This window comes from Polypterus senegalus, chromosome 17 (genome assembly GCF_016835505.1).
Source record: "Polypterus senegalus isolate Bchr_013 chromosome 17, ASM1683550v1, whole genome shotgun sequence".
Classification (NCBI taxonomy): Eukaryota; Metazoa; Chordata; class Cladistia; order Polypteriformes; family Polypteridae; genus Polypterus; species Polypterus senegalus.
The window spans coordinates 82,519,090-82,545,631 of NC_053170.1; the positions used below are offsets into that span (position 1 = coordinate 82,519,090).

General features: G+C 39.9%; 1 protein-coding gene across 1 annotated transcript; it reads left to right on the forward strand.

The window, feature by feature from the left end:
- The first annotated feature begins 2,168 nt into the window (after positions 1-2,168).
- Positions 2,169-26,487, forward strand: ten1 (TEN1 subunit of CST complex). The gene is made up of 5 exons (XM_039740925.1): positions 2,169-2,235; positions 4,523-4,619; positions 7,763-7,854; positions 9,804-9,961; positions 26,175-26,487. The coding sequence occupies exons 3-5, from the start codon at positions 7,766-7,768 to the stop codon at positions 26,324-26,326; spliced, it is 399 nt and encodes a 132-aa protein (XP_039596859.1). The 5' UTR covers positions 2,169-2,235; positions 4,523-4,619; positions 7,763-7,765; the 3' UTR covers positions 26,327-26,487.
- Positions 26,488-26,542: the final 55 nt, after the last annotated feature.

A 26,542-nucleotide genomic window follows, 5' to 3' on the forward strand; every position in this document is an offset into this window, starting at 1 on the left:
ATTTCAATATTTCTAGAAGTGAATTCATATTGCTTGCACCTGATACTGATCAAATATGTAGCGACATAACATGCATGCTACTAGTCAAAAGTTTGAACACACAGAGCAGTAGAGTGTTGTACCATGTTAGCCATAGATTGATTCAGGAGAAAGTAGGGTGAAATGACACCTTTTATTGGCTAACTAAACAGAATACAAATGCAAGCTGCCTAAGCTGCCAAAGCTTTGTAATCTATTCAGTTAGCCAATAAAAGGTGTCATTTCACCCTACTTTCCCCTGAACACACAAAGAAATTTTCATATTTTTGAAAGAAATGAATACCCATTTTTAATCAGGATACTCTTAAAGTGATTGTAATGTAAGAAACAAACATATTGCAGGTTCACAGTTGGCTCCTTCCTTAAATCCACACTAAATAGATTCAATTACAGATGTTTATTGTCACATATGCTGCGAGAGCATATTGAAATTCTTGTGCCATAGTTGCAGTGATGTGTAAATAAATACGGCTATTAAATAAGAGGAGCAGAAGAGGATAAATAGATAAAAATAAATACAGAAGATAAATTCATCTTTTTACCTTGCGTTCACTGTACTTTTTTAATATACAGTACAATTTCAAATATCAGTGTTGTCTGCAGCAGAAAATCGATGACGTCAGGATGCTGGCCTTAGAGGCAGAGTTTCACAGAAAAAAAACGGCATATTTGATGGCTGGCAAATAAAAAGAAAATATTAAAATGGGCAAAAGAGCACAGACAATGAATGAAAGATAACTGGAAGAACGTATTGTGGCCAACATCTCCACTGTTGCAGATCACGCTGGTATCTGGCGTGTATTTAAGGAAGAAGCCAACTGAAGACCTGTAAGGTGTTTGTTTCACACACTACACATTTTCAGGGCCTTATCCTCTTATGTAGTTGCACATCTGGGCCTTCCCTTCCTTTTTCTACCCTGGTTAGATCGAGTATGCCCTCCTCTGTCAAGACAGCAGTGGAAATCCTTGTATGAAATCTTCGGGTGTCTGCCTGTCCCAATCAGTCCAATCAATTGTATTGACCACAGGTTTACTCCAAACAAGGCGTAGAAACATCCAAATGATGATCAATAGAATGGGATGCACTCCAGCCGAATTTCAAGTCTCATAGTAAAAGGGTCTGAATATTTGTGACAATGTGATATTTTAGTTTGTTTTGTTTTTTTTTTAATTTGCCAAATATTTTTAAAATCCTATGTTTCTCTTTTTCATTCTGGGGTATTGAGTAGTGCTTATTTATTTTTATTTATTTATTTATCAAGCACCTTTAAACAACTTTCATTGACCAAAGTGCTGTACAACTAAAAGACAAAAAGGTTAGCAGGAACTACACAGTGCATATATACTCAATATACATTGCACACTACTATACTAAACCAATCAATACAATCAAAACAAAATAAGTAATAATAATAATAAATAAGATGAAACCAACTACATAAAATCAAGAGGAATTAAATGCACATGAAAACAGATGTGTCTTAAGCAGGGTTTTAAAATGATTAAGATTCTGGGCCGCTCTCAACTGCAAGGGGAGGCTGTTCCACAAACTGGGGGCTATTACCGAAAATGCTCTACCTCCTCTGGTTTTAAGCTTTATTCTGGGGATATGGAGTAACTGAAGATCAGAGGATTCTGACAGAAGAGTACGGAACAAGAAGCTCCGACAAGTAGACAGGTGCCAAGTCATTTAAGCTTTTAAAAACAAGCAGTAATATTTTAAACTGGATCCTGAAATGAACAGGAAGCCAGTGAAGGGAGGCCAGTATAGGTGTTATATGGTCACGCTTTTTCTTCCCTGTCAGAAGGCGGGCCGCCTGCTTCATGTATAGGGAAAAATACATTTAAATGACTTTTTAACACATGGCTGTGACATAGCAAAATGTGAAAAAGTGAATGGGTCTGAATTCGTTCTGATTCCATTGTACTGTATATCTTTAGTTTCAGTCAAAAATATATAATTAGTATCAAAAAGTCTGTGAATTAGCAGCTCATTCCTTACTTTGGCTGACTTCCGTAGTAAAGCTTGTGTAGTCTCCCTACATAAAGGGTATCCATTTTAAGAATCTTCTGTTACAGTATGTCGGTTGAAGATGGAATCATAATAAGACCACTCATCGAGGAGGACCACTGCCAAGAGATGTTGTTTGGGTAGAGAGAGATACATCCAGTGGAGTTCGTAGACAGAAACGTGAGGTATTTCAGTAATATTCCTGATCATTATAGCAAAAAGCAGAATACATACTACACAGAAACATAGCAGGTTTTAGTTTTAAAAATCACATTTTTATTATCAAGAACTGTTTCTTGGATGTCTGTTACTGAGTCCCAGCTACACTGCGCATCAAGCAGACAAGGCTGTGTGTTCACTTCTTTTGTCTTTTTCTTGCTTTATTTAAATAGCTGCTGCTACATTACACAGCTAGCCCATACATATAAACAGTAACAACAAAAATCTAGTGTGGCTGCCTCGCTGAATTCAGACTCCTCTTCAGTTCCCAACAGCAGTGCCTGCTTTATCACTGTTCTCATTTTAACATGGACTTTGTGCAGTCCAAACAAGTGCCGGTAGGGCTTTTGGTGCCTCTGAGTTGGCCTGGAGTGAGTGCCCTGAAGTGAACTGCCTTCCTACCAAAGACTGGCAGGAGTAGGTGCCAAATCTGAGTCTGCTCGAAAGAGGCGAGCCCAGAAAAAAAGTACATTATACTGTAAAATCTACAAAATAAGGGTAACAACATTTATTTATATAGCACATTTTCATACAAAAAGTAGCTCAAAGTGCTTTACATACTGAAGAAAAGAAAATGAAGAGACAAAATAAGAAATTAAAATAAGACAACATCAGTTAACATAGAAAAGGAGTAAGGTCCGATGGCCAGGGTGGAGAAAAAAAACAGCAGACGGCTGGAGAGAAAAAAAATTAAATCTGCAGGGGTTCCAGGCCACGGGACCACCTAGTCTCCTCTGGGCATTCTACCTAACATAAATGAAATAGTCCTCTTTGTAGTTAGGGTTCTCACTGAGTCACTTGATGTTAATGGTCATACAGACCTCTGGCTTTTAATCCATCCATCATTGTTGGAGCATCACGGTGCTTTGAGTAGATGGTGTATCTATAATATTGTTTTTTATCAGTATGCTGCTGCTGGAGTATGTGAATTTCCCCTTGGGATTAATAAAGTATCTATCATATAGTGCCTTTCATATCTATCTATCATATAGTGCCTTTCATATCTATCTATCTATCTATCATATAGTGCCTTTCATATCTATCTATCTATCATATAGTGCCTTTCATATCTATCTATCTATCATATAGTGCCTTTCATATCTATCTATCTGTCTATCATATAGTGCCTTTCATTCATATCTATCTATCATATAGTGCCTTTCATATCTATCTATCTATCTATCATATAGTGCCTTTCATATCTATCTATCTATCTATTCATAACATTTCACATTCTTTTTATAACCTGAACACTTTTCACTCAGGTTGGGGAGCATGCACTGGTACACCCACCACACAACAAAACAGCTCAGGATCCTGGTTGGCAACCCCCCAGGCAGACAAACAGTCCAGTCCCACCCTCCAGAAATGATCCACTATGTGCCACAGCCAGTGGTTACATGGACGTCCTCTTGGCCTGGTCACCCTCAGGGAATCACGCCACATGACTGTAGTGCCGTAACTAACGCCCCCTCTCAATTCAGGTAATGTACCTCATTCGGGACGCTGGGAGCAACCACTCATTCAACACAAAGTTAAACCAGCGGTACCCAAGGATTCTCCGAAGCGACATGGTACCAACTTTTCACTAGTTTTTTTAATTTACATCCATCAATAATCAAGAAACCATATTGCATGTTGATTAACAATAGGAAATACAAATTTCACTGTACACTGCACATGTGACATTAACGATGTGGTGCAATGATAAAATCATGCATGGCAAACACTTTGATGTCCAAGCCATTTTTCAATTTTGCATTTAGAATTCAAAGTGGAAGCCATTGATAGGTTTTTGATTTAATGACGGCTTGAACCAAACCCTACTTAATGAAAGGGTGAATGTCTTTCTTGTGCCTGGCACAAGTTATAATACTCAAAACCCTCAACTGGGCAGAAAATTCTGTCGATGGACGAATCAATGGGGAGGCCAGCTGGATTGTGTTTCAGACTTTTCAGTTTTTCTAGAGTGTCCCCTGCCTTCTTAAAATTGATTTTGTTTTCTATGTCTTTGTGGCTCTATTGCCACATGATGTCAGAGGTGTTCGTTGTTTGATGGACCATCACTTTGGTATTATATACTTGAAAAGCTTTCCTTGCATTCACGAAAAGACCTTTGGTTTCATCAGAGCCTGTTGAAGATGAATTGGGATGGTGGCCCAAGCTGATACTAATGTCTTTCATACACATATACAGTGGCAAATCTTGAATCCAAATAGTTCATTCCTCCTAATCCTCCTCCTCTCTCCACAGATGCTTGGCTGGATTGAGGCCTGGTGACTCCAGAGGCTACTGTGTTGAATAAATTCACAGAATACACTAGAATCTGCTCTAGGACTTCCCCATTCCAGTAAGTAGCTCTGATCTTACAATATCACAAGCATACTGTACATATAAGCATTACCCAGACAGTTTTTCAGTCCATTTTTTTCTTCCTCTTTGTTGATAACTTATTCTTGAATTGTTTGAAAATTCTATCTTCTGCACTCTTCTTTATCTACGAACTTCAACAGCCTTGCCCTAGAGTAGAAAACGAGTAGCATGAGCTCCCCATATTTCCTTGTGGCAGCATTGCACACGTTATACTTCAAGATGAGCACTTATTGGTTGTCAAGGTCACGCATACAAAGAACCCACCCCAAGACTTGAGACAGAATTTAACTCCCTCTGAATCACTAATCTCTCTCTCTCTCTATGTATGTATGTATATATATATATATATATATATATATATAAATATACTGTATATATATATAGGGTGACAAAGAAAAAATGGAACTTTTGAAATGTGTAGTGGCAGCCATGTACAGTTGGCAGCACTGCGTTACAGGGACCTTGAGCTGTAAACAATCTCGTAATTTAGTAATCAATTAAAAGGAAATCAATGGCATCTGTGCGAGAATTGTTCGGTAACCGTGTCATCTCAAGATTCGGTGACGTTCCCAGGCCCTCAAGATCACCGGATTTGTCCGTTTGTGATTTTTTTCTTGTGGGGCTACCTTAAGAGTCTGGTCTGCATGACTTGGCCAAGGACACTGAATGAATTGAAACAAAGAATTCAAGACGAAATTCGTGGTATCCCAGCCGAGATGTTACAGCGATCAATGGGGAACCTCAACAGCAGATTGGAAGAATGCATACGTACAGGAAGACGCCATCTACAGGACGTAATTTTCAGACATTGATAATTTGGATTACTGTCTCTTAAAAGGCAAGTTGTAGTGGTTCAATTGCTGTCAATAAAATTTTTTGTTGGATTTCTTCTATTTTTATTGGGTTTTTCAAAAGTTCCCGTTTTTGTGTGTCACCCTGTGTATGTATATATATATACATACATACATATACATATATATATATATACATACATACATATACAGTCATCTCTCATCTATCGCCTGGGTTACGTTCCAGAACCCCCCGTGAAAGGTGAAAATCCGCGAAGTAAAAACTATATGTTTATATGGTTATTTTTATATATTTTAAGCCCTTATAAACTCTCCCACACTCTTATAAACATTTCCCGCACAGTTATACAGCTTAAACCCTTTGTATTCTCTTAGATATTAGGTAAGATTCGTTGCAATTATGTACGTAAACACACTGTTTATATACAGTAAAACCTAAATCTTATAGCTGTTCCCTTCTTTCAACATATCCAAAACTTTTACCTTTTTGGCAATCATTAGCTTCTTCCGTTGGCACTTGGGCACGGTCCCTAAAGCAGTAGCAGGAGCCGATCGTTTTGGAGCCATAATAAAGGGCTTGACTATGCACAAAGATAAACACAAAAGTCTTTAAACAGCGAAATACGTTGATGCTGAATGAGCGAGATGAGACTTCCTGGTTAACGCAGCGGAATCGAATTCAGCGCTCCATCTCTGAGCCAATCAGCACACAAGAACTTAACTGCGTGCTCTGATTGGGTAGCTTCTCGGCCATCTGCCAATAGCGTCCCTTAGATGAAATTAACTGGGCAAACCAACTGAGGAAGCATGTACCAGAAGTAAAAAGACCCATTGTCCGCAGAAACCCGCTAAGTAGCGAAAAATCCATGTTATATATTTAGATATGCTTACATTTAAAATCCACGGTAAAGTGAAGCCGCGAAAGTTGAAGTGCGATATAGCGAGAGATTACTGTATATATATATATATATATATATATATATATATATATATATAAAGTGCAATGATTTTATGTCACGTTTTTTGTGACACTTTAAATCGGGCTTATTTTAAAACCTACATACTGTATATATGTTCGGTATCATTCTTTTCAGAATTAATCGAATTTTAATGTGATGTTGTTAGACTTTCAGATTCTTATTCCGTTTTTAAATTATAAACTCGAATATCAAGAAAGTTGTGGTTTGTGATTGAGTCAACTTTCTTTCACAGAAACAAACTATTATAAAAAATGATCTATTCATAACACCAATGTTTGTATTTAGGTGATTTAGTTAGCTGAAGGTCAAGTTATGATAACCTATTGCATACCACTTTAGTTTTCACGTGATTTTTCCTGTTATTTATTAAAATAAATTTTTTTTATCCATAAAAATGTCAGTTAAAACAAATGGATCATTTATTTAGTCTCTTATAAATACTCATCGAGCAAAATGGACCTCATCTTAACGGGAATACTCCAATCGGTAAGAGAGTACATATTTTATTCTCTTTTCGTGATTTCTACTCCGTTAAATAATATTTCATTTTTCTTTTGCATATTTATAGAATTAGCCCCCCTAGTATTATTTAAATGAAGTCTGCAATTGAAAACCGCTGGAAAAGTCGTGTAGTGCAACAGGGCCTTTTCACAAGAAGACAAAGCAGATCATTCAATACCAGAATAGTCTTTAAGGAAAACACACTAATGAAGGGAATTTCACAGACTTTTTATTAGGCTGGATGGCAGCACTCCTGTTCTTCCATGTAAGATTGTGCAATATGCCTACTGCTGGGAAGATGTAGAGAGAGAGTAAATTGATCTGTGTGATTTTTTTTTTTTTTTTTATTACTACTCCACATTTGTTTCTTGAAAATTCTTAGTCTATAATACAGTAAATGTTTAAAGTCGTCTTTTTTTCTCTCAATACGTTTGATCATATTGTTGAAGGTGCTGTCCTACTGTGGTTAGAAAGTGTGTCCCAAATATGTAAAAAAAATAAATCTTGCATCTGGTAAGGTTCTTTATTACTCAAGCAGACCTGTACTTTCATTCTCTGTTTCACAATTGTAGCCTCCACTAAAGCATGTCATCCTAAACTGCCAACTACAGGACTAAATAGTCCCACATTACACCTCATACTTCTCGGTATTCCCTAACACAACTCTGTGTGCAGTGCTGATGGGTATTTTTGCCTCAGTTTTGGAAACTGAAGTGTACTTAGGTTCTTACCATCTTCCACATGTCCACACGATCACTGGATGTTGATGGCATGGCTGAAGCTTGTGAAGTGCACACCCACCTGTCTTCTTACTTTCTTCCCCACAGGAGATGCTGCCGATGCCCGGAGTATTCCACTTTCCATGGGAGTTCAGTTCTGGAGCTGTGCAGCCAGGTGAAACACTCAGGACCTATGGCAGGTAGTTTTTCATAGGATCTTGGGAAGTGTCTTGTGTGATGTGGAGCTCTGCTGAAAGGAGATGTGTTTCTGGCTGATTAAAATGTTGATGTTTAATTTTCTCTATTAATTTGGAATTACCATAGCGCTTTAAGCAATAGTGATTAGATAATGGGTATTGTTGAATGATGATAGTGTGACTGTGACTCTGAACAAAGTACTGGGTGTTATTGCATGATTGGGCTTGTTGTCCACAAAAGGATGATGTTCATCTAATTTGTGTGGATCTTCAAGGTGGGTATCCAAGTATCAACTTACAGTGGTGTGAAAAACTATTTGCCCCCTTCCTGATTTCTTATTCTTTTGCATGTTTGTCACACAAAATGTTTTTTGATTATCAAACACATTTAACCATTAGTCAAATATAACACAAGTAAACACAAAATGCAGTTTTTAAATGATGGTTTTATTATTTAGGGAGAAAAAATCCAAACCTACATGGCCCTGTGTGAAAAAGTAATTGCCCCCTGAACCTAATAACTGGTTGGGCCACCCTTAGTAGCAATAACTGCAATCAAGCGTTTGCGATAACTTGCAGTGAGTCTTTTACAGCACTCTGGAGGAATTTTGGCCCACTCATCTTTGCAGAATTGTTGTAATTCAGCTTTATTTGAGGGTTTTCTAGCATGAACCGCCTTTTTAAGGTCATGCCATAGCATCTCAATTGGATTCAGGTCAGGACTTTGACTAGGCCACTCCAAAGTCTTCATTTTGTTTTTCTTCAGCCATTCAGAGGTGGATTTGCTGGTGTGTTTTGGGTCATTGTCCTGTTGCAGCACCCAAGATCGCTTCAGCTTGAATTGACGAACAGATGGCCGGACATTCTCCTTCAGGATTTTTTGGTAGACAGTAGAATTCATGGTTACATCTATCACAGCAAGCCTTCCAGGTCCTGAAGCAGCAAAACAACCCCAGACCATCACACTACCACCACCATATTTTACTGTTGGTATGATGTTCTTTTTCTGAAATGCTGTGTTCCTTTTACGCCAGATGTAACGGACATTTGCCTTCCAAAAGTTCAACTTTTGTCTCATCAGTCCACAAGGTATTTTCCCAAAAGTCTTGGCAATCATTGAGATGTTTCTTAGCAAAATTGAGACGAGCCCTAATGTTCTTTTGCTTAACAGTGGTTTGCGTCTTGGAAATCTGCCATGCAGGCCGTTTTGCCCAGTCTCTTTCTTATGGTGGAGTCGTGAACACTGACCTTAATTGAGGCAAGTGAGGCCTGCAGTTCTTTAGACGTTGTCCTGGGGTCTTTTGTGACCTCTCGGATGAGTCGTCTCTGCGCTCTTGGGGTAATTTTGGTCGGCCGCCACTCCTGAGAAGGTTCACCACTGTTCCATGATTTTGCCATTTGTGGATAATGGCTCTCACTGTGGTTCGCTGGAGTCCCAAAGCTTTAGAAATGGCTTTATAACCTTTACCAGACTGATAGATCTCAATGACTTCTGTTCTCATTTGTTCCTGAATTTCTTTGGATCTTGGCATGATGTCTACCTTTTGAGGTGCTTTTGGTCTACTTCTCTGTGTCAGGCAGCTATTTAAGTGATTTCTTGATTGAAACAGGTGTGGCAGTAATCAGGCCTGGGGGTGGCTACGGAAATTGAACTCAGGTGTGATACACCACAGTTAGGTTATTTTTTAACATAGGGGCAATTACTTTTTCACACAGGGCCATGTAGGTTTGGATTTTTTTTTTCTCTCTAAATAATAAAAACCATCATTTAAAAACTGCAGTTTGTGTTTACTTGTGTTATATTTGACTAATGGTTAAATGTGTTTGATAATCAGAAACATTTTGTGTGACAAACATGAAAAAGAATAAGAAATCAGGAAGGGGGCAAATAGTTTTTCACACCACTGTATTTCAGACTTCTTTTTGTCTCTCTCTCTCTCTCTCTGTGCCAGACTTGCATGTTACAAAGCAGAAGAGTCAGAAGCCACCTTGACAGCTCATGACGGAACATCTGATTGCCATGTGTGTGTGTGTACACAGTTAGTGGAACCTTTCCAGGCCATCACAGGTGCTCCTTATGTCACACTTGGAGAAGTAGTAAGACGAGAAGGTGAGGCTGCCGAGATCGTTAATAAACAGAATTGGTTGACTGATTACCATCTTAACATGTGGCAGAGATGCAGGTTTTAGTGGTATCATTTCAATTATTACTTAACATCTGGGTTAGAAGCACTCATCCTGGAGTTCCTTAGTGGCTGCTGGTTTTCATCCCCACTAATTTCTGAAGCAGCATCCATTTTTGCTTTTAATAATAGAGCCTGTTATTAAATAGGATGGCATAATTTTGTTCTGCAACATCAGAAATTCCCAGCAGTGTCTGTTGTAATGTGGAGTGGACTGGAGTGAAGTCATACCTGTCAATCCTCAACTTTTTTTTTTACTTTTACTCTCGTTTCTTCCTAAATATTGTATTAAATATTTTTCCTAATGAGAAACATAGTTTAAGATGGCAATAAGTTATTAGCCACCTTTTAGTTTGCACCTCCTTTGTTAATGAGTGGGTTATGGAAATATTCAGCCTTGGTAAGCAAAAGCAAAATGGGCTGTGGAAAAAAATATCTTTGTTTATCCTCTTGATCTTTCATTTAACTAGGGGGCTGCGCCCCCCTGCTCGCTTCGCTTGCTAACCCCTGTGTTTGGTTAATCGGATATACAATTTTTATTTATTTTTTTCTTTGGAATTGTTTCAATTTCATTATTTGCACTTTTACGTAAAAGCTTCATTAAAAACAATATTTTTTGGAGACACATTGTGACAACGCAACTGCCCGTGAGTGAATATTGTTTCTGTTTCTCTAATAAATAATCCGACTCTTTCTAATTCTTGTCCCTGTGATTTATTGATTGTCATAGCAAAAGCTATTCTCACAGTAAACTGTAAACATTTTAATACGAATGATATATCACGGTTGCCTTTGGTGTGTAATGTTATTCACAGAATATATACATTACCTTTCTTTTTGCCTGTTAAAATTTGCATCGCTTCTCCGTGATCATAAATATACACCTGGCTGCATTGTGTATTCTTTGAAATTCAACTTGTCGTTGCTTTAACTGTTCCAGGACCACAGATTCTCATAGCGTATGGTCTATTATTGTGTAAATCCACGTTTTGTGCATTGAATGATGCGAATGTGAAATATGGAGGAATATTTCGGACAAAATGAAATAAATAAATAAATGCGTAAATAAATAAAAGTACTGTGAAATGTGAGCATAAATAAATAAATGTGTCATGAAATGACAGCCTTAATAAATAAATATGTCATGAAATGAGAGCATAAATAAATAAATGTGTCACGAAATATGTTTTTCGTTGCTTATTTATTTATTTCATTTTGTCCGTAACATTCCTGCAAACCGTCATGAAATACGGCTTGAAATAAAACTGTCACTTTCACTCATCAAAGTTGAGAGGGTGGGCTCTAACACGCCCTCTAGTTACTGATTGGTGAATCGATAGCACAAGAATTAATTAGAAAAATGCTTACTACTGCCGATTAAATGGATTCTGCCGAAGATATTACGTATTTCAGAGAGAGAATTGAAGATTTATCGGAAGAAATTACAATGTTGGCGGCCCTTTTAGAACTGAGTATTTGACCCTTGTTTTACGAGTAGAAAGTCAGTTGCATATTCGCAGCTACTTTTTCAAACAACTGTACAGCTCTGATCAGTGGTAAAGTTGTTCAGTTCAAAATATTAGGTGGAGCTGCTTTGGGCATTCCATGTCAAAGTACCTAAACTAATACAGGCGCTAGAAGCTTACCGTATATCAAACTGGCTCATTCGCCTTGTGATCGTCTTCTCTGATACATCATACAGATCTGCAATCTGTTGTACTTTTAAACCGCATAACAGAAGATGTTCTATTGACTCAGCTGGAATGTCAAAGGATGGACGTCCAGAGCAGGGAACTGCATCACCTGAACTGGAGTGTAGTAGAGTCCGTTCCACCTGTTCTTGATAATTTCAAAACAGTTTCATCTATATCGGAGTCTAAAAGGGCCGCCAACATTGTAATTTCTTCCGATAAATCTTCAATTCTCTCTCTGAAATACGTAATATCTTCGGCAGAATCCATTTCATCGGCAGTAGTAAGCATTTTTCTAATTAATTCTTGTGCTATCGATTCACCAATCAGTAACTAGAGGGCGTGTTAGAGCCCACCCTCTCAACTTTGACGAGTGAAAGTGACAGTTTTATTTCAAGCCGTATTTCATGACGGTTTGCAGGAATGTTACGGACAAAATTAAATAAATAAATAAGCAACGAAAAACATATTTCGTGACACATTTATTTATTTATGCTCTCATTTCATGACATATTTATTTATTAAGGCTGTCATTTCATGACACATTTATTTATTTATGCTCACATTTCACAGTACTTTTATTTATTTACGCATTTATTTATTTATTTATTTCATTTTGTCCGAAATATTCCTCCATAGTGAAAAGACTTTGTTGTCTACTCTTTGCCTTTTATTTCTGACCTCGGTTTGTCCTGCTGTTTTTTCAATTACACCTGGTTCTGATGATTAACCACCTTTTGTTTTTCGGTAATGCGATCTTTTCTATCTTTTCTTTGATACTGTAGCAACTGACATGATAAAGTGTCACAAAAGTTTTACTTGAACAATCGCTGATTTCGTAACCCCAAACACAACTTTCTAGCACCTTCTCCAACCCCTCATCCCCACGTCGCCCCCTTACCACATCAATCAATACCCCGCTATCAGTCTTCCGTGCTGTACTCCGCCCACCCTCAATCGGACCGAACAGCCACTTATTGCGCTTTTCCACTGCATAGTACGGCACGACACGGTTCAGTTCAGCTCACTTTTGGGGGGTTTTCCACTGGGAACAGTACCTGGTACCTGGTCCTTTTTTTAGTACCACCTCAGCCGAGGTTCCAAGCGCCGAACCATTACCAAAACGTGACGTGTAAACTCTGCTGGTCACTGATTGGCCGGAGAAAATCGTCATTACTGCGTCACTGAACTTGCGACACAAGACACAACAGACCCGCTAGATTTTTAGCACAGCCTGTCACAAAATGGCTGTTGAGGAAGTACAGACGTTCCTCTTGTTGGTAGCCGAGGAGCGGATCCAGCGAGAGCTGGATGGGGCGACGCGAATGAAAAAGTTTTTCAGGAGGTCGCTAAGCTCTTGGGCGCACATGGCTACCATCGGACTTACAAACAGTGTAGGGACAAGTTAAAAAAAATGAAGAGCGAGCAGTAGAGGCGGCGCAACTATAACGACACGTGAATAATCCCGCCCACTCTAAAGCGGTACTAAACTGCAGTCGAAACGCAAACCGAGCCGAACTGAGCCGAACCAAGGTGAGCTGTACTGAACCGTGCTGTGCCGTACTATGCAGTGGAAAAGCGCCATTAAAACCAAAAAGGCCACAACCTGGCTGGGACGCTGCAATACTTTCTAATTTTACTGCTTTCATATTCTGTAACCTTTCTCTGCATGTGTATCGCGCCATCGTTTGTTTGAGCCTTTTGAATTCCACTGCTTTCATAATCTCTTATCTGCCTTTTTTTTCTCTCCAACGCCTTTGGGTCTCTATTCTCTGTATTGTCCTTATATGCTTTATATGTGCCAAGAGCACAGGATCTGTGTGCACTACGTGCTTTTACACAACTGACTGTTTTTTGATGGGTGTGCTCTTATATGATATCTTTTGTTTAGTAGGGCGTGTCTTTCAAGAATCTCTTGCTCCACGGCCCTGGGACAATCTCTTGGCATCAAGTCTCATGTTTAAGGTCACTTTGTGGCAAATCTCTTTTGTCTCGCGGGTCTTTTAAATGTCTACCGAGAACTTCAGAGAAGATCGCGTATCGTCGCCTTGCTTTTGCTTTCCAGGATTTCTTTTTATAATAGAGAGACATATTAACAAAAATCTAATCTTTTAATTGACGTTAAATAACTGAAAGGAAAAAGATATTCTTATCATAAAACAAATATGTTGTCAATTTTTTTTTGTCACCTCTTCATTTAATACTTTGCGCAGCTTCCCTTTACTTTCTGTTGTAATGCTTAATGAAGTGGAAAACACATGCCAAGGGATCTGAGGCCATTGCTCCTTACAGTCTCTCTGGACTGTTCAGATGTTGAGGTCTACGCTTGTGGACTCGCCTCTTCAGCACATCCCACAGTTTTTAGGTCAGAAGACTTGAATGGCCAAGAAAAAGCCTTCATTTTCTGGTCACTGAACCATTTTTGTGTTCATTTTTTGAGGTGTGCTGGAGGGCTGCAGTGGCTGCAGGTTTTCATTCTAACCATCTTCTTCATTAGTGAGCTGTTTTTGCTGTTAATTCACTTTTTTTGCCTTAGTTTTAATTAACGTGACTCAAACCCCTTAGTTATTTCTTATTCCGTAATTAGCAGCCAAACAATAATGAGACACAAAATGAGTCGCCACATGACACAATATCTGAAAATAATCGGTCACGTTGGTCTGCTCAGGATACCAAAACATTTTGACGGTGTTCTTAGAAAAAATAGAAAAATCAACAGTTTTGGAAACGTCTGCTGTGGCAGAATGAGAGCAGCAACAAGCCATGGAATTGAATAACGGGTTTAATTAACAGCAAGAATCGGCTTCTGATTAAGAGATTGGTTGGAGTTTGAAATCCCAGTTTAGCTGGTCATCTGTTACCTCGTTTCACGTCTCATTTCTGTTTGGCTGTCATTTATTGAAGAAAGGAATCAATTCAGAGGACTGAATCCTTAAAACAGGCCTATTAAAATTAACGGAAAAGGAGTTAATTAGCAGTGAAAACTGGTCACTGAGTAGGAAAAGGGTGAGAATGAAAAGCTGCAGCCAATGTGGCCCTCCAGGCCCGGAGTTCATCACCCCTGCTCTTCACCTAACCCACCTCTGGTTTTGTTGTTCGTCAAAAGCTCTGTTTTGATCTCATCTGACCAAAGAACACAGACCTATTGAACGTTCCAGTAATGTTTGGCAAACTGTAGGTGCTCAAGTGTGTGATTTGACGACAACAGAGGCAACCCTACCAAAAAATGTGTGGCTATGTTGGGTTGCAGTTTGTAGATTGTAGTCTTAAAGACTTTCTGACCCCAGACTCGGCCAGCATCTACAATTCTCCAGCTGTGATCTTTTGGCTGCTCAAATCATCCTCCTCCTCCTTCTCACAGCGCGTGGTATCAATATAGGCTCACGTTCTCTTCCAAGCTTTATCTTAACATCTTCAGGTGCATTAAACTTATTATTGTCCTGATAATGAAAACCGACATTTTCATCCATTTCGTTTTTTTCTTATAGCTGTTTCCTTGTTTGTTCAGCTCAACAGCCTTTTGTCACATATCGTTACTGCGCTCTTAGTCTTTTCAATTGTGATGGATGACTAAGGGAATTTGCCTTGTGTGTCAACGCTTATTTATACCCCAGTGAAACAGGAAGTCATGGCTGACCACTGTTCATACTCACTTAAAACATATAAAATATGGATGGTAATATATTTCAGTCAGATTATATCATATGACTTTCCAGGACTGGCACACATATATTAGAGAGAGAGAGAGAGAGAGGTAAGGAGCAGGCGCTGATATAGCGCATTGCTGTGCCCACCACATGACAAACTGCTTCAGGATCCCAGATTAGGACCCGAGTAAAGTCATGCAATGGGTGACACCTCAATACAAAACAATATAATTTATTTGTTGTATAGCCCAAAATCACACAAGGAGTGCCGCAATGGGGTTTAACAGGCCCTGCCTCTTGACAGCCCCCCAGCCTTAAGGAGACAAGGAACAACTCCCAAATAACCCTGTGGTTTTATGGGTCCACATCTCGTTGAGCAAAAGGCCATTCATTTTAAATAGATAATCACCGCACCCGAGGCGGCTTCGTGAGGGGGGCGTTGTTGTAGCGAGGCGCGGGGCAGTCGTCGATATGGGCGTTTCTCACCGTGTGCACAGGTGAGGAACTGCCCACATTCGTGATTGCTCCCGTGGCTAATGCTACAGCTGTAATGGCCCCTCACGTTTTAAAAAGAAGCGCGAGTCGGTGTGGATGAGGGAGAAAGAAACGTTCGCGGTAAAAAAATGGAGAAAGGAGATGAGGAAAGAGGACGGAGGTTACAGGGAGCGAGGAAGCATGCGGTGCAAGAGAGACGGACAGGCGGTGCGTGCGTGTGGTGAGCGCGCGATCGAGCGCTCATGGGCAGCTGTATGGAAGCTGGGTGTTAGGCCAACACCTAGACGTTTGAGTTGAGGTTGCTCCCGCTGAGTGAGCAGGTAGCGGGAGTGCCTAGAGGAAAGCGACGAGCTGCAGAAGGCCGTGGAAAGGCAGCGGAAGTCGGGAGGCTTGGTGGTGGAGTCCCCAATGTGAGCGTCCTGGCTATTGGGGTAATCAAGTCTCGGGGACTGGGATGAGTGCCAGACCGAAGCCAGGGATCGGGAGGTCTCCAGTCTCGGGTGTGTTGTAGGAGGGCAGCTGCAGAGAGCGTCTTGCCTGCTGCTTGGCCCGAACGGGATAAGCAGGTGAGACGCTAACAGAAGAGCACCGGATTTGTTGTTGGTTTTTAAGACTGCTTCCTAAAAGATTTTAACCTCTCGTTTTTAAGGATGTGTTTTTTTTCTATTTATTGATTTTTAACCTCCACGTGTTCTTTTTATGGGTTATTTATTTAATGAACTGTGAAGAACTGCACTATTTATTTGAACACTGTTTTTGTTGGTTTTAAATAAAAGCACTACTCATTTTTGCACCACCCCTTGCTCAAGTGTTTATTTGCCTCCACTGACTAGCTCACTCGGTAACATTATCGACGGTGTTGGGTTCATGTGCTTCCAACAGCAAAGGGAGTGTGGAGCCAGAACCCACATCGTCACAAACCCCAGTAGGGAAAAATGGAAGAAACCTTGCGAAAGGCAGTTCAAAGAGAGACCCCTTTCCAGGTAGGCTGGGCGTGCAGTGGGTGTCAAAAAGAAGGGGGTCAATACAATACAGTACAATACACAGAACAGAACAAATCCTCAATACAGTATAAAAATAAAAATTCTAGAAGTACGGAGCAGAATTTAACAGCAGATGATATCACCTACAGTGGAGCCTCTGTTTGCGAGCGTAATTCGTTCCGGAAACGTGCTCGCAGTCTAAAGCACTCGTATATCAAAGTGAATTTCCTCATAAGAAATAATGGAAACTCAGATGATTCATTCCACAACCCAAAACTATTCATATAAAAATGATTAATACAAAATATAAAGTAAAAATACATAAAACAAATGAACCTGCACTTTACCTTTGAAAAGAATCATGGCTGGTGTGAGTGAGTTTCTAAACTCTTGTGGGATTCCACCCAACAGGACGAAACGCGGAAGAGCGTCTCAAAGCAATCGCAGTCTCCCAGCGCTGTAGCAGAGACACACACACACACGCGAGAACAACCATCAGCTCAGTTGTGATCACATGACGCACAGCAGACAAAGCGTATCCATACTACTCGTATTGCAAGACCTCGCTTGTTTATCAAGTCAAAATTTATTCAAAATTTAGCTCGTCTTGCAAAACACTCGTAAACCAAGTTACTCGCAAACCGAGGTTCCACTGTAATATGATTTGGATTTGTTTCGAGTCCTGGAGACCTCATCCATCAAGCTGCCTCACCCTAATGGCCATTCCACCTCAGCACCACACCAGTTCAGATGGAGTGGAACAGCGTGAGTTTTTTTTATGGTGGCTGGAGTGCCAATTCTGCCACCAACTCCCAGGTTTTTCCCTGCAGGTTGGAGGGCCTACATGCAGGGCTGGATGCAGATTAACGTCACACCCAGGAGCGAGCAATTGCAGGTTAAGGGTTTTCAAGAGAAATTTTTTGCTTTAGGAGTTTTTTTTTTTCCTTTTCAAGTATTTTACTTCTAAAAGTTCTGTTTTATTTTTAAATATTTTCAATGAAAGATCAATAGGATAAACAATAAAGACATTTTTTGCAATCCTTGTATTTACCAAGGAAGGACACTGTAAGCACTCAAAGAATCTTAATGAGAGTCAGAACATAATCTATATTTTTGTTTAGCCTACACCACAAAGACATCTAGACTCTAAAATGACCCAGTCTGTGTGGGTGTGTGCCTTGCATTAAACTGGTATCCATTTTAAGGTGAGCTTCTGCATTATGCTGGAAGCTGCTGGAATAGTCTCTAAAACCTGAAATAAAGACAAGTGGTACTGTGAAAGGTATGAAAGTCAGCATCATTTTGAAAAGGATGGAGAAGTAAAACTCGTGAGGTCTGGCATTGCAATTAATGAGTCAGATTAAAAATACCACAAGAGCCGTAACTGATGTGCTGACGGACCACAGTGGACAATTTCTAGGAATCCTTCCAGAGTGGAAGGACTGACATGTAATAGTCCAGTTACTATCAGCCTCAATGTCAAGATTGACGTCAAATAAAGACTGCAAGGTGTGCAGCGGTGCTAACCAGGATCCAGCATCTGGTGTTTGAATCCCACATTTGGTCATAGTCCATGTGGAGTTTACACATTCTTCCACGGTGGGCTTTCCTCTACGCACTCACATTTTTTTTTCGCTAAAGCCAAATGATGTCCTGTTTAGGTCAATTGTCGAATCTAAGTTGAACGTCCAAGTGTGTATTTGCAAAAGTAGGGCCTGCAGTGGACTGGTGACCCATTAAGGATTTGTTGCTGCTTTGCACCCTTGGAGGACGAGGTAGGGCGCCGGTTCAACAACCCTAAATTGGATCAGCCTAGTCTTGTAGGGCCAGACATGAGAGGTTCAACAACCCTAATTTGGATCAGCCTAGTCTTGTAGGGCCAGACATGAGAGGTTCAACAACCCTAAATTGGATCAGCCTAGTCTTGTAGGGCCAGACATGAGAGGTTCAACAACCCTAAATTGGATCAGCCTAGTCTTGTAGGGCCAGACATGAGAGGTTCAACAACCCTAATTTGGATCAGCCTAGTCTTGTAGGGCCAGACATGAGAGGTTCAACAACCCTAAATTGGATCAGCCTAGTCTTGTAGGGCCAGACATGAGAGGTTCAACAACCCTAAATTGGATCAGCCTAGTCTTGTAGGGCCAGACATGAGAGGTTCAACAACCCTAATTTGGATCAGCCTAGTCTTGTAGGGCCAGACATGAGAGGTTCAACAACCCTAAATTGGATCAGCCTAGTCTTGTAGGGCCAGACATGAGAGGTTCAACAACCCTAAATTGGATCAGCCTAGTCTTGTAGGGCCAGACATGAGAGGTTCAACAACCCTAAATTGGATCAGCCTAGTCTTGTAGGGCCAGACATGCGACTCAAATGAGGCAACAGATATGGGGACAATTTGCTAAAAAGTTTGTAGTGGATGGTGGCAATATTCACCCGTGGAAAGGCTACATCCACAGAATTTCTTCATAAAAACCTGCCCCAATTTAATCTAATCTGTGCACTTTTTAATGCCTGGGTAGCAGTGTCCCATTTCTCCTCATGTATTGGATGGATACATAAAATAATTATGCAAGGACAAGGAGAGAGGAAAAGAAACTGAACAAAAGACTTAATGGAAGGGTAAAATTGCTCTTATCAATACAAGAGCTCAGTATGTGAAGCTTAGTAATGAATGTAGATTATGTTACAGAAGCATTGTGGTGTGTATGTGTGTGATGTATATTGTAGCCCCCCAAACCCAACACAAAACACAAGTCCAGCAACACACAAGTTTTATTTTTCCGCAGGGGGAAACCCTTTTCTTCGTTCCCCAGCTGCACAGCACAGTACACAAGCACCAAACGCAGTGAAGCACAACAATAGCACTTTCTTTTCTTCTTCTCTGTCATTGTTGCTGTCACTCCTTCCGCCTCCCCTCCTCCTCCTCCGACAAGCTTCGTCCTCCTCCCGACTCTGACTCCCTGAATGGAGGCAGGAGGCTCTTTTTATGCTACACTTGGGGGTAATCCAGGTGGCTCATTAGTGAGGTCCAGAAGCACTCCCAGGCATGGAGGAAACGCGACATGTCCCCCTGTCGTCTCTAACGTAATCCAGCAGGGATGTACCAAACTCCAACTCCAATGGAGCCCTGTGGAAATGCGAGGCACTCCTGCACCCCTTGGGGGGGATGCTGCCATCTAGCTCTCCGGAAAAGCCAGTGCCCTTTGCATATCTGCTTATATGATATACTTTTATAAATACACACATACATTAACATATGTTAAAATGTTGCGACCAATACAGCTAGAGCATGTTTGCCGTTTTCAATTAGACAGTAGTTTTAACTTACTTTAGCTATTCTGTTTAGATGTGCAGTGAGACATTGAGGGATATCCAGCCTTGACTCTGGTTCTGCTGCAGTTATCTCAGTGTGGTTAAGCATATTTACTGTTTACATCTCGTCTGGCTCTTATTTAACAACTCGCTTAACAACAGTTCTTTTCACCTCATTTTAACTTAGTGTGACAGCACATTTTTTAGTCCATCCATCCATCCATCCATCTGTTTTCTTAACCTGAATGTCTAGGACAGGATTTTGCAGCAGTCATAGGGAGTAGAGCAGGAGCAATCCCTGAACAGGGCAGCTACACCATGCTGCAAGACCTTTTAGTTTGAATGCATATTTCACATTTTTTATTTTTTCACGGACAAAGCTGCCATTTCTTTCACCCCCTATAACGTAGAGTAACGGACCCCATGTACCATGTTGCTGGGGATCTGCTTGTTCCAGGTGGAAGCTTATCCATGGTGCTAATTGGTGGGCTCCTTCTTCGGAGTGAGTTTGCCTGTATTGTTCTTATTTTCGTGTTTTATCCAGTGACATCAGTGATATCGATTTTCAAGTGTGCTGTAGCTGAGCTTCTTCAGTGTCAACCATCTCGACTACCTTTAGCACTGTGTCATCGCCAGGGTCTTCTCTGTTCTCAGTCTTTCTTGTCAGAAATACATTCACCGCGGGTCTCGACAGAACTTCAACTATTATGACCAAAAGCCAATACAATCTTTGTGGTCTACTCTTCCTCGACCTTCACGGAGATCTGGATGGACTGTTGACTATAGTTTGCTAGCTAACCTAGCGAGGTCAGCTATGGCGACACCTGGGAAAATCAAAGTTGCGTTTGGGCTGTTCGAAATCCATTCACTCACCAGTAAGGGCCCTCTACTCTACGATCTGTTAGCTCATCATAAGTTTGATTTTCTTTGTTTAACTGAGACGTGGCAGCAACCCAGTGATTCTTCTCAGCTTAATCAAGTTGTTCTCCCAGGCTTTATTTATATTTGCCAACCCCGTGCCTCTGGTCGTGGCGGTAGTTTTGCGATATTCTACAGCGTGAAGTTGAAAATATCATCTAAAACTGTGCCTCAATATGCCTCATTTGAATCCATTATTTTGCAAACCGATGGACCTCCTCCCACTGTACTTGACACTATTTACCCGCTGCCTGAGCTGAATTACGACTTTTTAAAGGAATTGTCTGAGTTTGTAAATTCTTTTTTTCTGTTGTGTGTTTTCTAATGTTATTTTGTTGGGTGATTTTAATATACATATGGACACTGTTACTAATAATCTTATGAGGGATTCTATATCATACCTCAATAGTATTGGTCTGCAGCATTTTCTAGACTTTCCAACTCACTCTAAATGCCAAATTCTTGTTGTGATTTGTTGCTTTGGTGTTACTTCTTATAATTATACAGCATCTGACCTGTGAATATCTGACCACAAACTGGTATCTTTTAATGTCTACTTAATATTATTTAATATTCACAATAATAAATAATAATAATTCTTTTCATTTATATAGCACTTTTCTCACTATTCAAAATACTACTATTTAAATCAATGCCATCTCATTTCACATCATTAAGAATATTGATTTAATTGCCTTCTCCAATGAAGTTGACACTATTCCCAGTAGTGACATTTTATTTACCCCACATGAACTAGTTTCCCACTATAATGATGGATTATGCCGAGCTTTTAGATCATTTTGCTCCTCTGAAAACCTGGACTGTCTCTTTCACCCACTCTGCCCCATTGAGCTACACCAACTTAATGCTAAAGGCTGATGTTTGGAGTGCCTTACTATAAAAAGACTGGCTTTGCTGTTCATAAGAATATGTATGATGAACACATCCGCTACTATAAAGATGATTCTTCTGCAGTAAAAACTACACATTATGCAATACTAGTTGGGTCTGGTGAAGGGAATGCTAGGGCTTTATTTTCAACTGTAAACAGCATTTTATGGCCTCCCCTAAAATCTTCCACCTCAATTTTTGTCCGCCTCACGCCTGGACAAATTGGTGAGGAAGGCAGGCTCTGTTGTAGGCACGGAGCTGGACAGTTTGACATCCGTGGCTGAGCAGGCTCCTGTCAATCATGGAGAATCCACTGCATCCACTGAACAGGATCATCTCCAGACAGAGGAGCAGCTTCACTGACAGACTGAGGAGATCGTTCCTCCACCACACTATGTGACTCTTCAATTCCACCCCCCTAAACGTTAATATTATACAAAGTTATTGTCTGTTTTATCTGCGTTTTTATCACTCTTTAATTTAATATTGTTTTTTATCAGTATGCTGCTGCTGGAGTATGTGAATTTCCCCTTTGGATTAATAAAGTATCTATCTATCTAGCTAGCTAGCTAGCACTGATCAATGTTAATACGAAGATTGGAAATATCCACCAGCAGTTGACTTCTTCAGGAAATTCAGTACATGGAAAAATTTATTATCTCCCTGCTTCTTTTCTTACTAGTTTTAAACTCCCAACTGTGGAGGAAATATCTGGTATTATTAGAAAATCCAAGCCCTCTACCTGTTAACTGTATCAAGTTCCTACTTATTTGGATAAGTCCTATTTATCTTCTCTTTCTTCTGCAATAGCTAACATCATACATTCTTCTTTATCTCTTAAAACAACTGTGATAACTCCAATTCTCAAGAAGTCTGGTACAGATCCCTACAACCTAAATAATTATTGTCTGATCTCAAATTTTCCATTCCTTTCAAAAACACTTGAAAAAGCTGCTGCTGAGCAGGTTCACTCTTACCTTATTGATAATCATTCGTTTGAATAGTTTCAGCCTGGCTTTCGTCCATTTCACAGTACAGAGGCAGCCCTGGTCAAACTCACTGCTGATCTACTCAAGGCAGCTGACTCCGGGCTCTTAACCATACTTGTGTTTCTTGATCTGAGCTCTGCCTTCAATACAAGCTCTCCTGAGATTAAAATCGATTGGAATTATTGGCACTCCACTTGCCTGGTTTAATTCTTATCTCTCGAATCGTACTCAGTACTACAAAAGTTTGCCCAGTGGTTAATGGTGTTCCCCAGGGCTCTGTCTTGGCACCCCTTCTATTTATTGTTTATGTCCTGTCTCTTGGTCGTATCTTTAGAATATTTGATATTTTTGTTTTCAGTGTATTGCTGATGACACCCACCTCTACAGGGAGTGCAGAATTATTAGGCAAGTTGTATTTTTGAGGAGTAATTTTAATATGGAACAAACACAGTGCTATCAGTCAATCCAAAATGTTAATAAACCTGAAACCTGAATGTTTCACAACGGAAATGTGAGTGTGAACATCATCAGGGGAATACATATGTGTGCACAATTATTAGGCAACTATTAGTGTGCAGATTTATTATGCAACTAAAGGAAAAATGAAAATTTTCCCATCTCACTTGTTTATTTTCATCTGTTATAGTGAGAATAATAAACAAACACCTCAAAATTTACAAATAAACATCTCTGACATTTCAAAAAATAAATTAATCAATCAATGACCAATATAGCCACCCTTCTTTCCAATAACAGTCATAAGCCTTTCCATTCATGGAGTCTGTCAGTTTCTTGATCTGTTGACGATCAGCTTTTTGTGGAGCAGTGACTACAGCCTCCCAGACACTCTTCAGAGAGGTGTATTGTTTTTCTCCCCCGTAAATCTAGCGTTTAAGAAGTGCCCACAAGTTCTCGATAGGGTTTAGGTCAGATGAGGAAGGGGGGCCATGTCATTATTCCTTCATCTTTAAGGCCTTTACTGGCTGGCCACGCAGTGGAGAACTTCGATGCAAGTGATGGAGCATTGGCCTGCATAAAAATCATGGTCTTTTTCCTGTATCACTGTTTGAAGAAAGTGTCTTCGAAAAACTGGCAGTAGGTTTGGGAGTTGATTTTGAGTTCATCTTCAATGCAAAAAGGTCCAACTAGCTCATCTTTAAAAATACCAGCTCATACCAGTACCCCACCTCCACGTTGGAGTGGAGCTCTGTGCCCATTACTGATCCACAGGTCCATCCATCTGGTCCATCAAGAGTCACTCTCATCTCATCGGTCCATAAAACCTTATATTTCTTGGCCCAGTTTTGACGTTTCAACTTATGTTTCTTGTTCAGTGGTGGTTGGGTTTCAGCCCTCCTTACCTTGGCCATGTCTTTGAGCACTGAACACCTTGTACTTCTGGGCACTCCAGGTAGGTTGCAGCTCTGGAATATCAAAGTACTGGAGGATAATGGGTTCTTGGTAGCTTCACGTTTGATTCTTCTCAAATCTTTGGCAGCTAATTTGCGTCTTTTGTTCTCAACACGTTTCTTGCGACCCTGTTGACTATTTGCAACAAAATGTTTGATGGTTCTGTGATCACACACCAATATCTTAGCAATTCCAAAAGTGCTGCATCCCTCTGAAAGACTTTTTACAATTTTTGACTTTTCAGAGTCAGTTAAATCTCTTTTTTGGCCCATTTTGCCTGAGGAAAACTAGCTGCCTAATAATTCTGCACACCTTGATATAGGGTGTTGATCTCCTTAGGCCACACCCTCCCTCATTACACAAATACACATCACCTGACGTGCTTAAATCCAATATGTGTATCTGTCTACTTGGCCTAATTTCAGTCTTCCACCTTCTTCCCTCTCTGACTGCCTCCAGGAAGTTAAATCATAGTTGTCTCTTAATTTTCTTAGATTAAACAGTGATAAAGCAGAGGTTCTTCTGGTATCGATTAAATCTGTTTTGGCCAAATATGATAATATTTATATGAGAATTGATAATTCCCCTCAGGTTAAAAGCTTAGGTTTCGTTGTTGATAGCACCTTAAAATTTGAGGCATATAAAAATGATATTACTCGGACTGCATATTTCCATCTACATTACATCTAGTATTGATTATTGCAGTTCCTTCCTCTCTGGTCTTCCTCATAAACTCCTTCACCTCACTTGGTTCAGAATGCTACTGCTCGTATTATTACTAGAACCCATTCCACAGAATACATTACTCCTGTCCTTCCTGCAGCTTCACTGGCTCCCTGTTAAAGATTCTGCTTATTACTTAGAAGATCCTCCATAATCTGGCGCCTCCTTACTAATCTGATCTTCTTCATATTTCCATTCCTTTCCATATCCTGAGATCTTCCTCCTCTATTATTCTTATTATACCTTCTGCATGCTTGACCACTATGGGTTTAGAGCTGTCAGTTCAGCAGCCCCTCGGCTCAGGAACTCTCTCCCACAAGATATTCGTAATATTGACCTTCTTCCTACCTTTTATTCTCACCTTAAAACACATCTTTTTAAGCTGGCTTACTCTGATTGATATACATTTTAGATATATTTAAGTTTAATTTTATTTATACTCCTTTTATTGTACTGTATTATTTTATTAATTTTATATTGTGACTGTTGTTATCAATGTATTCTGTAAGGTAACCTTGTGTGCCTTGAAAGGCACCTATAAGTAAAATATAATAAATATATATATATTAAATATATATAATAATAAAAATATAATACATTTAAATAAAGATTTGATCACAAAAAACAGATATGACCTACACTTTGGCTAATTTTTGAGATTGCAGACTGAGAGCTAAGGCAGGCTGTCTAATTAAATGAGAACTCTAAATAGACAGTGTATACTATTATTTGCCCACAAAGAGAAATTAAGACTTTAAAAAAAATAGAAATATTATAACAAACAGTAACCCAAAAACACACAGAAACTTGCTTAAAATAAGATAGCGTCTGCCGTTTAATAACACGTTAGTAAACAGGAGTAAAAATAGATCAGATTATGGTCGGATCTGCCCGTATTGAATGAATATTTCAAATTTAAGGTTAATCTAGGACCCTGCTCAAGAAGCCTGGTTTCTGGGGGTGTGGGAAGAGTTCTTGGAACACAGTACGGAATTATAGAAACTCTCATGAGTTAAACACCCCGACAATATACAGGTATATGGGAACTGACAGCTTGCTTTCACCTCTTCATCAGCAGATGGTGCTCTTGTCCTTCATGCCCGGGTACTCACGTGTGTGGAAGGAGTTGACTTACAGTTGCTGCAAGAAGCTGTGAATGAGCAGAGAGCCTACTTTCTGCAGAGGAGCTCACCTGAGGCAGCTCTCCCAGAAGCCTCCACTGGCACCTGACAGCTTTGCCATCACACTGGATATATTTAGTACCTTTTCTGTCCTGCTGAAGATGACTGGGATGGCAATTTTAAAAATCTGTTGTGGGTGCCAGGAGTACAAGAGTGAAAAGTCCTGCTTGCTGCCACTACAACATCCAATAAAGATAAAGAGACACCTTACTTTTGTTTTGTTTCTTCCAGTTACAGTAAGTGTTTTTGTCTTTCGATCAAGCAT

Coding starts and splice junctions, on each gene's coding strand:
- ten1 (XM_039740925.1), top strand. CDS start 7,766: ATGCTGCCGATGCCCGGAGTATTCCACTTTCCATGGGAGTTCAGTTCT. Junction 7,855..9,803: donor ACACTCAGGACCTATGGCAG/GTAGTTTTTCAT, acceptor TCTCTGTGCCAG/ACTTGCATGTTACAAAGCAG. Junction 9,962..26,174: donor AGAAGTAGTAAGACGAGAAG/GTGAGGCTGCCG, acceptor CTTCATCAGCAG/ATGGTGCTCTTGTCCTTCAT.